At 47.2% G+C, this 12626-nt stretch overlaps 1 protein-coding gene across 1 annotated transcript; it reads left to right on the top strand.

The window, feature by feature from the left end:
- Positions 1-7172: 7172 nt before the first annotated feature.
- Positions 7173-9844, top strand: BHLHE23 (basic helix-loop-helix family member e23). Its single transcript, XM_064465391.1, has one exon. It carries the CDS (start codon positions 7274-7276, stop codon positions 7955-7957), a length of 684 nt encoding a protein of 227 aa, XP_064321461.1. The 5' UTR covers positions 7173-7273; the 3' UTR covers positions 7958-9844.
- Positions 9845-12626: the final 2782 nt, after the last annotated feature.

The following is a 12626-nucleotide window of genomic DNA, read 5'->3' as shown; positions in this document are numbered from 1 at the left end:
CTTCAGAAAGCACCCTGCTAGGTCCTTGAAGGGACGGAGGCCTTACTTCATTACTTGTGTCTGAAGAGCAACACAATATCGACCATTTTGCTGTACTGAAACTCTTCGGGCGGCTCTTACAAGCTGTAGGAGTTGTGGTGGTATTTACAGGATCAGACAGTAAAGGAAGTTTTCGCTGTCTTTTAGCCTGAATACATGATTAGTATAACCACCATGGCACAGAGGATCATAGGCACAGAATCTTTACACATCCATCTAACTTCTCAGGCAGGTTTTGTAACCAGAACCAAACTCCCTGCCGGTACCTGAGTGAGCTTCAGGTAGGACTGAGAACAGAAGTTTATATCCAGGGTTCTGTGCCTTAGCCATGAAAACTTCCTTCCCTAAAATAAAAATTGTATGTTCCTGCATCACTCAGGGATATTTTTTTTTTTTTGAGGAAAGCCTCAGCTGTGTGATAGACAAGTGACAGACAAGAAGTCACCAGAAACACGAACTCTTCAGCAGCTCCGGTTCTTCTTACACGCCTGTCATGCTTCCAGGCGACAGCCGTGACCTCTAGCTAGTCCAGACCCGTACATGTTTGCCCAGACGCCTGCCACACTGAGCTCTGCCTGCCTTTCCTAGCATTAAGTTTGCACCCTCTACCTACGTGCCATTTCCAAATAGCCGGAACCCGCACAGCACTGCCATAGGTCGTGCTTTATCTACCTGCTTGTTCTTGCTGCTTTTCTACTATTACACCCGAGGGAAGAAGTATTCACTCATTATTTCCAGCAGTTCCACTTGAGCTTTCAACTGAATAATTCCACTTGTCCTACCATCATTTTTTTCTTAGCAGATGATCCAGTCCCGCATTTTGTTGCTCGAACACCTCTTCACTTTCCACTCTCCTTGTGTTTCTCTGAATAAAAGGTCCAAAGACTGCCGGGCTTGCTGCGGCGACAGCTGCCACCAGGAACAGGGTTGTATTTTTACAATATAGTTTAAGAAGGACAGGGAACCGCTCGAGCAAGGCCAGTGGAGAGCTACCAAGATTGTCAGCGGGCTGGAGCATCTCCCTTATGAGGAAAGACTGAGACCTGGGTTTGTTCAGCCCGGAGAAGGCTGAGGGGGGATCTTATCAATCCTTATAAACATCTGAAGGGTGAGTGACAAGAGGGTGGGGCTGGCCTCTTTTCCGTGGTGCCCAACGCCAGGCCAAGGGGCGACGGGCACAGGTTGGAACAGAGGAAGCTCCACCTCAATATGAGGCCAAACCCCTTCCCTGTGCGGGTGCCCGAGCAGGGGCACAGGCTGCCCAGGGAGGCTGGGGGGTCCCTTCCCTGGAGACATTCACCCCCCGCCTGGACGCGGCCCTGTGCCCCTGCTCTGGGTGTGCCTGCTCACGCAGGGGGTGGGACAGATGCTCTCCAGGGGCCCCTTCCATCCCCGACCACTCTGTGATTCTGTGGTTCTGCATTTACAGGGCAGGTATCCAAAACCCGAGACCCGTTAGCGGCCACGGCTCTTCCCGTGCCTGTGGGCTACTTGTGGCCGTTCAGCGCTGAGCCTGCCTCCGCCGCGGCGCCGGAGGGGCGGCGGGTGCCCGCCGGGCTCCGGGCGAGGTGGTCGCTAGGTGTCAGCACGGGACTGCCACACCGGACCCCGCAGCGCTCGGGGGGCTCCCGACCCCCGGCCTGACAGAAGCCGTGAGGCCGGAGCGTATTGGGCTCTCTTAACCCTCCTTCTTTCCCATCTTTCCAAGAAATTTGGTTTTGTTCTGCTTTCAATAGCCGAATCTGGCTGATAGGGACGGAGACGGCATTTCTCATGGTTGCCCGCTCCGCTTTGCTGATGGAAAAAAAATCCATTTGTGTATTGGTCCCTCTGTCAAAAATGCAGCAAAAATCCAGCAAAACAACAGAAGTTTTTACATTAATATGTCAGTCTTCGCAACTAATTTTCTTACATGTTTCGATAATAGGTCCACCCCAAACCTTGAGGTCTTTTATCTACATGTGGCAGGTAACATGCAGCTCTGAGTAAAGGTTTGTGCTTCGCAGCTTAGTTCTACCTCATCCTAGTCCTCTAGACAGTCGGGCAGTGGGCACTGACATTGGAAGATGCATTGTTTGGTTCAGGTGCATGGCTTTAAAACTAAAACTGAAATTGTAGAAAAAATGTCATTATTTCAATCCTTTTCTCCCTCTCTTTGCATCAAAACTGAAATCAATTGTATTCAAGCTCTTCCTGTAGTAACAGGTGCTACAACCTCCAAATTCACTTTTTTCTCCCGGAAGGATGAGAGCAGTCTCCAAGCTGCAGCTGAACCTGGGAGCTGTAGTTCTGAAGTAGTCCCAGCAGCATACGATGGTCAGCGCAGCCTTGGCAGACTGTGCTGCTCGTGGTTTGGTCCCTGTAGGCAGTTAAGCAGCAAATGTTTCTCTTTGTAGGCAGTTTTGCCTTGGCAAGCTAACAGAAACCCCTTGAATTTATGGAGGCAGACATGGGGAATGCAGGAATCAAATAATTGGTGCTACCTATTATTTATAAAATGTTTGTAGAAAGAGTCTTAATAAAGGTATGGGTTCTGCCTTGAGGAACTTACAATAACTGTTATAACTGCAGTGATAATAGTCTTCTATAAATTATTAAACATTCAAAGCATGTTTTGAATACATAACATAGCTGTGGTGCATTGACCCTGGCACCAGGTGCCCACCAAAGCTGCTCTATCACTCCCCTCCTCAGCTGGACAAGGGAGAGAAAATATAACAAAAAGGTCGTTGGTCGAGGTAAGGACAGGGAAAGATCACTCAGCAATTCCTGTCACAGGCAAAACAGACTTGGCTTAGGGAAATCAGCTTAATTTATTAAAAATCAAATCAGAGTAGGGTAAGGAGAAATAAAATGAAGTCTTAAAACACCTTCCTCCCACCCCTCACTCCATCCCAGGCTTAACTTTACTCCTGATTTTCTCCCTCCCACCCAGTGGTGCAGGGGGACAGGGAATGGGGGTTGTGGTCAGTTCACCACACGTTGCCTCTGCTGCTCCTTCCTCCTCAGTGGGGGAAGACCCCTCACACTATTCCCCAGCTCCAGCGTGGGGTCCCTCCACAGGAGACAGTCCTCCATGAACTTCTCCAATGAGTCCTTCCTACAGGCTGCAGTTCTTCACAAACTGCTCCAGCGTGGGTCCCTTCCCCAGGGTGCAGTCCCCCAGGAACAGACTGCTCCAGCGCAGGTCCTCCACAGGGTCACAAGTCCTGCCAGCAGCCTGCTCCAGCGCAGGCTTCCCACAGGGTCACAGCCTCCTTTGGGCATCCACCTGCTCCATTGTGGGGTCCTCCATGGGCTGCAGGCGGATATCTGCTCCACCATTAACCTCCACGGGCTGCAGGGGCACAGCCTGCCTCACCATGGTCTTCACCACAGGCTGCAGGGGAATCTCTGCTCCGGCACCTGGAGCACCTCCTCTCCTTCTTCACTGACCTTGGTCTCTGCAGAGTTGTTCCTCTCTTCAGCTGCAGTTTTGCAGTCTTTTTTTCCCCTTAAATAAATTATCCCGGAGGGACTACCACCGCTGCTGATGGGCTCAGCCTTGGCCAGTGGTAGGTCTGTCTTGGAGCTGGCTGGCATTGGCTCTATTGGACATGGGGGAAGCTTCCAGCAGCTTCTCACAGAAGCCACCCCTGTAGCCCTCCTGCTACCAAACCCTACAAATACAACAGTAGAAGGAAAATTCCCACTTTAGAACTGGCAAATACTCTACAGTTTCTAATAAATTTATTTCTTATTGCATCTGTCCATTTTTCCCCAAAGCACATGGAAGAGATTTTATTTTCTGCAATGTTCTTCCATATGAGCCACTCCCTCCTGCTATTTTTTTTTAAATCCCTTTTTTGTTGGTCTAGTCTGTGATGTCAAAACCCAAATCAGATGTTTCTGTTTCTCAGTTTTCAGTGAGAAACCAGGTTGAATAGTTTCAATGATGCATATTCACAGCTGAAATTTGAGGGAGAAGTCCAAAACAAATTCTTCCACGTGCATTTTTTGGTGTCACGTTAAATCGAATTTGATTTCAGATTCATACAGATTCATGATTTCTCTCAGGTTCTCTCAGGTTTCTCTCAGGTTGGAATTAGCATATAAAGCAGCAAATACTTCTGCACTGCTTTGTTCTCCTGTATTTGATATACCCCCCAAGCTGCCCTTCAGTGTTGAAATACCCCTTGAAGAACTCATCTATTTACTAAAGCACTAGAGAGCCTGCATGAAAAGTGTTTACTTCTAATTCTCAGCCCACTGCTTCTTCTGGCAGATGTACAGGACATACTTAGCCAGCACTACTTGTAACGTGTCTTTACAACCAGAATTCCTGAAACGTTATAACACTGCTAGACCTTCTCATTGAAAGATCTCAACACGTTACAAAAAATGTAAATCATTTCTAGCAGGGGACAATCCTACTTTTAGCAATCTCGGCACATAGTTCTCATGGGAATGGTTTATGCCAGTGATAATATCCTAGTACCTCCCTCCATTTGTCTATTATCACTCGGAGTGTGGGACTGATTCCAGAGATGAGCAGAAGTTACGCTGTGCTCACCTGTATTTGAAAGTCACCATGGATATATACAGTGATCTGTCCCAGGAGTAGTTAAGTGGCCCAATTTTCATAAAACAATTAATTGACTAAAACCAGTAATCGGTCTTCATGGTCTGATAAGCCCAATAAGGGCAGCAAAAAAAGAGACATGACAATATTGCAACGTGTTCAGACACTGGAGGTGAGATAAGAGAAGATCAGTGAAAAGTATGATGGTCAAACCTTGTGCACACTCTGACAGCCAGGCTTGGGCAGCAGCTAGTTTTATGTGCTCCAGCACTGCCAAATGCAGAAACACAACCTTCCAGACTTACATTCACAGAGCAGGGGAACAGCCTCATCTCAGGCAGCAGCTCTGCAACCACGGGAGAGGATGCATGTGTCACTGCAGATCTCGGCACTCTTGGCTCTGATGTGGAGAAGGAAGAGAGACAAGCTTGTCATTTCACGTTAGCGCACTGCATAAAGGGAGGTGATGAGGACAAGCTAACTACGCTTTGTAGAGGGGCTGATAAAAACAAAACACATTCTGGAAAAAGCCTTGTGTCACCTTAACACCCAAGCTATTTACTACAGCAAATAACCCACAGGTACAAGTACATCTGTATCAACTGGTTGCACCTGCCTGCAGGCAATATCCACCTGCTCACATCTGTATGTCACTACACAAGATTCATCCCATCCTTCTAAGCAGAAACTTGAGGGGCCTGGACCAGACATATGTCACGATTGGAGAAAGCCTGGCATGCCCTTATACTATCTTTATACCAAAACTCAGTATGTGAAGCAGTCTCACAGCCTAGGAAAAAAACAAGACTGGGACCTCTTTCTGTTGCAATTGAAGATTAAGCCCTCTTTATCGTCTCAATGCAGGAACACGGGACAGAGCTTCCTGGTTATCCTTCTCAATGCAGCTCTCACCTTTGCCAGTGGCTGCCTTGGATTCTCCTTGAGCCTTCTCCGTGGGCCAGACACTCCACCAGTCATGGCAAGGATTCCCCCACAGTGATGATTTCTCACACGCTGCAGGCCATTATGTGGAGTGGTTTGTTTCCTTTCCCAGCTTAGCACTCAATTACTGGTAACCACAGCTGGGAAGGACAGAGAGTCCCTTCAGAGCTGGACTGAGTCACCACGGGTCAAATTTATTTTTCTGGCACATGGAAGGGAGAAGCAAAGCGATTCTCTGAAGAAAATGGAAATAGACGGAGCCTTTGCCTTGGAAATCTCTCTGCACAACAGGTGCCGTCTCTGTCATCCCTACCTAAATCAAAACGACCTGATCAGCAGACCATGCCCACAGCTGTCAAGACTTTGCATGCCTTTGCTTCCCATCACAACATGTACCACGAGTGGTTTGTGGTCCCATGTCTGGGCGGGGGGAGCGCTCACTTCTCCAGTTTTCCCTGGGAACAACACTAGAAAACTCTCTAGAAAATATTTTGGTTCCCTAATTAATTCTTTATTTGATCTGGGGCTAACAAGGGCTAGGCGAGAGGCAGTCTGAAGCAACAGCTCAGCCATCACCTTTTCTTGTTAATTTTAGAAAGGGAAACTTAGCTTTTAAAAAGCTCCTCCAAGCCTGGAGTTCAGTGCAGTCACCTTCTAAGAGCTGAGCCTGCTCTCACATTTCCTAAGAGTCCAAAGTTTTTTTCCAAAGAGCTGGAGACTGAACTAGGAAGTCGTGGCACTCTCCCTGCCCTTCCAGTGTCCAGGCATGGTTTCAATTAAGTAACTTTGCTGCTGTGCTGTTCGTGTTGGCTGCTTCTCCTCTGCTGCCTTGTCCCAGCCAGCAGGTACAAGTCCTGAGAGCGCCATCATGATTATTTTCCTTTCCCACTCACTTTTCAGGGCTCTTTTGTCCTGCCAACTCCTCTGGCAGCATCTCCTTTCGTCCCCACGTGCCTCCTGAGGGGTGTCTGTAGCCCAGGGTCAGACTCCAGGACCCCTCCACTGGGTGCCTCTTGTTGCCCCGAAATGGTGGGGGGCCGGGGCAAGGGAGGCTGGTCATGAAGGGAAGAAGGAGAACAAGTCTGATGAGGAGTGGCTGAGGGAGCTGGGGGTGTGTAGCCTGGAGGAGGCTGAGGGGAGACCTTATCGTTCTCTGCAAGTACCTGAAAGGAGGGTGTAGTGAGGTGGGTGTTGGCCTCTTCTCCCAAGTTATTAGAAATAGGACAAAAGGAAATGGCCTCAAGCTGCGTCAGGGGAGGTTTAGATTGGATATTAGGGAAAATGTCTTCACTGAAAGAGTGGTCAGGCACTGGCACAGACTGCCCAGAGAGGTGGGGGAGTCACCATCCCTGAGGGGGGTTCAAAAACCGTGTAGACATGGCACTTGGGGACATGGTTTAGGAGGCCTGGGGGTGTTGGTTGGCGGCTGGACTTGATCCTAGAGGGCTTTTCCAACCTTAACAATTCCATGATTCTGGGGAGGCAGAGCAGGGCTGCCGGCGCTGACCTTCCCGCCCGCCGCCTCAGGCGCTGCCGCCGCCCGCCCTGATTGGGCGGCGGGGCCATCCCAGCGGGCCCCTCTCCGCGATATAAGGGCGGCGGGGCCGGCGCGGCGCGCACTGCCCGCCCCCAGCCCGGGCGCGGAGCGGCGCGGCGGGGCTGCCTCCTCCTCCTCCTCAGCGCCGAGACGGCGGAGCGCGCCTTTCCCCCCTCTCCTTCCCCGCCGACGCGATGGCCGAGCTCAAGTCGCTGGGCGGCGAGGCGTACCTGGCGTTGGCCCCGGGCTATGGCCCGTCGGCTTTCGCCTACGGAGCCGTGCGCGGCGGCGCCGAGGGCCCGCGGGGGACCTACCCGGGGGGCGGCGGCGGCGGCGGGGCGGACTTCCACCCCGGGGCGCTGGGCAAGTCGGCGGAGAGCAGCGGAGAGCAGAGCGGCGACGAGGAGGACGGCTTCGAGGCGGGGGTGAAGGGCGGCGCGGCCTTCGAGCGGGAGGGCAAGCTGAAGGGGGGAGCCCTGGGCAAGAAGCCCAAGGAGCAGCGCTCGCTGCGCCTCAGCATCAACGCGCGGGAGCGGCGGAGGATGCACGACCTGAACGACGCCCTGGACGGGCTGCGCTCCGTCATCCCCTACGCCCACAGCCCCTCGGTGCGGAAACTCTCCAAAATCGCCACCCTGCTCCTGGCCAAGAACTACATCCTCATGCAGGCGCAGGCCCTGGAGGAGATGCGGCGGCTGGTGGCCTACCTGAACCAGGGGCAGGCGCTGAGCGCCCCGCTGCCCGCCACCCTCAACCCCTTCGGACAGACAGCCGTCTACCCCTTCGGCGGCACGGCCTTGCCCGGCTGCCCCGAGAAATGCACTGCCTTCACAGGAGCCGCCTCCGCCCTCTGCAAACACTGTAATGACAAGCCTTGACTTCTGGCTTCTTCGGGCTCTTTGGGTTTCTTTTTCTTTTTTTTTTTTTTTCTTCTGTGCACTTTTCTTTCCACTACCATCAGCCCTGGCTTCCTACCATCAGTTAAGTCTGGGTTTTCTTTATGTTTCCTTCTCTTAAATACCCCTCTCCCCACATCCCATTTGGAAATATTTGGCAGTTTACGTGGACCCTAAAACCACCCGCTTTCAACTTTGTTTAGTTACCTCCCCCACATGCAACTTCATCTGTAGAGTTATTTCCTTCCCAGCCTGTTAGTGGACTGTGAGCATAATGTTGCTTTCCCACTTGCTCTGATCTACAAAGGTTTTTTGAGCAGTTTTGAAACTAAACTATAGAAAAACAGGGAGGGAGAGAGATCTGGAAATGGAAACCTCAGTGAGTTTTCTTTGGCATGATCAACCTGTGTTAAAAATAGCTTAAAAGGAACAGGGGGGAAGCAAAATCCAGCTGCAAAACTATGCAGTGTTTCAGAATTATGGGGCAGGAGGGGTCCTGTATAGCCAGCTGGGGTTGGACTGCACCCACAAATCTGAATGAAAATGTCATTTGGTCAGCTCATGGGAGGCGGGGGAAGCTCAGTGCTCTTGATAAAACAATAGATGCTTCAAAATAAGATGCTTTTTTCTCTTTAAAAAAGACAAAAATTAACCCATTCTTGAACAGAGAGGAACCTGTGATTGTATGCTAGTGCTTGCTTTTTGCCTGTTTCTCAGCTTAAGGTTAAGTTTTCTGGATGATTTTCCCAAGTTGTTGCTCATCATGATAAACAAAGCAAAAGGTCACTTAACATATTTATATGTATTTATAATAAATAAAATACAATGAACAACCACTTTCTCTGTCCTACATGTCTCTAAAACCAGCTGGCAGTCACAGCAAAAGCCCCGCTGAAGTGAGGGAAAGCGGAGACGGACGTGGCAGTCCTTTGCAGAGGAGCAGTGTAGTGAAGTTGGGTGGATGATCGGAATACTTGGAAAAAGCTTGTGGATGTTCACCTCCTTATGAGCAGGGATTTGATTTTTTTCCAGTTGCTCATGAATCGTGAGCACACAAAATGTTGTTTATGACTGACGTTTGGAGTTAAGTAGGTAGAGATTTAGCCTGTGTATTTTGACACTTGCTGGAAAATGCTGTGCCCCGAAAGCGGTGTTTAAAAGGGGTTATTGTAGCATCAAGCTTAGCTCTGAGGACAGCCATGTAAAACATGCAGGGAAGGAAATCGCTTAAAGACTCTGCTTATCCCTTTGGCTTAGTTTTCTGTTCTATCTACAGCTTGACTAGACCGGGGGGGGGGGGTGGGGTTGGGCTATTTAATATCATAACTAAACTAATAATCTCTTGCCAAGTATTGACCGTGTTAGTACAAGTTACAAAGTGAGTCCCTCGCTGGCAAAGTTTTTGATGTTGCTTGTGTTGGTTTACTTTGGTTTTCTGGTTTATGATGTTTAACGCTTTGGTGCCTTGTACGCTTCACTAGTCATTATATAATAATAATAATAATTGAGGTGCATTCAGTGATTTCTGTTCAGACTGGAATATCCACCCAATGTCAGAGCAACCACATAAACTGGTACAGTCGCAGCCTGAGGGGCCAGAGCTGTCTGTGGCCATTTGTGTTAGGAGTGGGGTGTAACTATTTAGGGTTATTAAACCAATTTTCATGCCTGTCGCTAGTGTTATGCTAATTTGAAAAGGACTGCCATCCCTCTAAAGCCGCTTGTCTATGGCACTTAATTTTAATTAATACAATTCCAAAAGGCTTTTTGTGTTTGGAAAATGAAGTGTGTGATTAAGCTTCATTCATAAAGACATATGTTTAAAACTGGTTCCTGCTCATTTCCATTTTTATATCTTCATTTCTTCTTTTTTTTACAGAAGAGTTTTACAGAACAGTTTCTGTTGTACCTTTTTCCATAAAAGAAAATCTTGAAAATACTCTTAAAAGGCATCTGATGAAGCAAAAGCCGACCAAAACCACTACTGAAGCAAAAATGGCTGGAAACTGCAAATCGGCAAAGGTCATTTAAAATTTTGCAGACTGAGCTGTTGCTAGATAATATTTTGAAAAGTCAGTTTGGGGAATCATTACTTTTAGGTAAACGTTTCTTACTTCTGGCTAAAATTATAGAAGACTGAGCAGTTGGAAATATCAAATGGAGATTAGTTTAACTGTCCGTTTTTACCAAAACTAAAATAGTTGGAGGAAAAAGTATTTAACAGCTTAATACTAAATATGAATTTGGTTTAAAGACCCTAATAATACTGGAATTTATAATTGCTTCTTTCTCAAATAATTATGGCAAAAAAAGTGGCTCACTAATTTCAGAGCCTAAAAAAGTCTTCATAGTCAAAGAGACAAGCTATTTTTGGAACAATGGTTTTTAGTACAGTGATTAATTCTTCTCCTATAATCTACATGGGTAAAAAGCTTGCTCATATTACCATGTCTACCTAGAATCCCCTAAAAATCCACCTTCTGAGAGTCCTTGAAATATTCAGAAGCCTCTTTGAGAGGCCACTTTGAATTAAACGATCTCAGGAGGCTAAATGTGGAATTTCAAATACAGACGATAAAACCTGCATTCAAGAAAATTTGGTAGAAAAAATAGCAAGCTTGAGTATATAAGTGCTGTTAAAAGGCTAGGTATTAAAAACAGAAGTGTAGAACTTACCAAGCAATACTAGAGGAACTTGTAAGTCATCATTAAAATCAACCTTAAAGTGCAGGTTTTTGATTTGGAAGTAAAAAGTCCAAGCATAACTCCCTACAGCAAACAAATTAATATTAAACTAAAAGTTGTCTAACTTCTCAGCTGATCTGAAAATTCAGTCCTGTGAGTTGCTTCTAGCCACCACGGCCTTGTAGGGTTTTAACTCTTCTCAAACAGAGTTGAAACCCGTACAGAGCCCTTTGCGTTTCCCGTCGACAGGAAGGCATCTATTCCGATGTGATTTATGCTTTGTGCTGAGCTGCTGCTAAAACCGCTGCCAAGTGAATGCCTAATACTGCTGGAAAGATGGTTTTGTTGGGAGAGGATGAACTAGCATCTGATTGTTGCATTTGTGTGTGTGAAGCATCAGCACTAACCTTGCAAATGTGCATGGTTGTGCTGGGGATGTGATCCTGTAACTTGTCATTTGTTTTTCCCCTTCTCTGGCGTATGGAAAAAATCCCCTACTTATTTTGTGTACCATGTAAGGTTTTAAGTGTCTGCTTCCAGTTGGTGTTTCCGAGAACATGAAGGGAGGACTTCAAAATGCTGAAGATCTTTTTTTCTGCTCAAATGTTCTTATGATGCCTGTTTCTTTTTCCAAGAAGGATTTATGGTGTATGCTCAGATGGAATTGAAAAACAGATCATGTGTTCTAATGTACTCATTATCCTGGTATGTTCAAACTTTGAAGAAAACATAATGCCAACTTTTAATTAAAGATAATATATTGTTTTCTAACCTCATTTAGTTTTTCTTTAAACTTCAAGAATGATCAGCATGAGGCGTCATTAGGAAGAGATGCGAAGAGGAGATGCTGTTCCACTGTCTGTTGCTTTAAGCTGTGTAATTCTGGTCACTAGCAAAAACTAATATTTTACTGTAACCTCACTAACAGGGAGTTGGAAACTGCTGTCAGCTTGCACTGCATCAATCAATATTTAACATTAGCAGTCTTGAGCTTGCAAGGTAAAATCTTGTTTAACCAAATACAGGGAAGCAACAGGTTTGAAGATTTTTGAAGATGGAGGGCCCAGAAGGTGGCAACTTCAGATACCAGCAAAAAGTTAAATCAGTTGGAGTTCCTAGAAAGAAGCCGTGAGAATCATTCCATTTTCCTTGTTGTTTTATCCCTATAGCTGATTTTCTGACGTACTGTCTCAATATCTGAATATTGGTGCGTTGCCAAGCTTGTGTCCGAGACTTCAGAACATGATTGGTCATTGTTCTCAGATCATTTTTCAGGGCTGTTCTTTATATATACATTTCTATAAAATCCATTCTAAAACACTAGTTGACATTTTACAAGAGTGAAGTGAAGGTAGGCTTCAATCCTGCTGCTGTTTGACGAGTTGGCAGCAGTGACAGAAAGGTGGGGCCTGATGCTCCCCAGCATGGAGGTGGTGTCCAAAACCAACAACGCTGCCTTCTTTAAGAGGCTCCAGAGGACGAGAAAAATCTGTACAGGCTTTATCCCTTTACCATATTAGCCTTGTAGCACAACTGTAAAGTGTAGGGCACGGTGGATAAAGACCTCACTTAAGTTCTCATGGTTCTTCAGACCAAACCTGCTTATTGCCAGATCAGCAGCGAGACAGTTGCAGCGCGTGTCCTGCAAGGCTGAGTCCTCACGTACGGCAGGCTTTTCGTCGAGTTTTCCTCAACTTGGGTTATATTTAGTTTACAATTCAGGAGAACAAAACTGAGCATTCCACACTGTGCTTTTCCCTCCCGCTTCTATAGCATACACCCAAGCAAGTGTGTTTCCTGGATGCAGTCCTGAAGATAAGGTCGGCCTTTGCAGCGTTACTGACACTTGTTTTTACCTACGCTTGTTGCCTGCCATGTGAATTACCAGCAGAGAAATCATTGCTCTGATCTCAAATAGGTGAAAATGCTTTCAAAGAATACTAGAATACACCAAGCAATATTTTCT

Source organism: Phalacrocorax carbo, chromosome 14 (assembly GCF_963921805.1).
Source record: "Phalacrocorax carbo chromosome 14, bPhaCar2.1, whole genome shotgun sequence".
Lineage (NCBI taxonomy): Eukaryota > Metazoa > Chordata > Aves > Suliformes > Phalacrocoracidae > Phalacrocorax > Phalacrocorax carbo.
The sequence above is the reverse complement of the archived record's forward strand: the minus strand, read 5'-3'. Positions and strand labels throughout refer to the sequence as shown.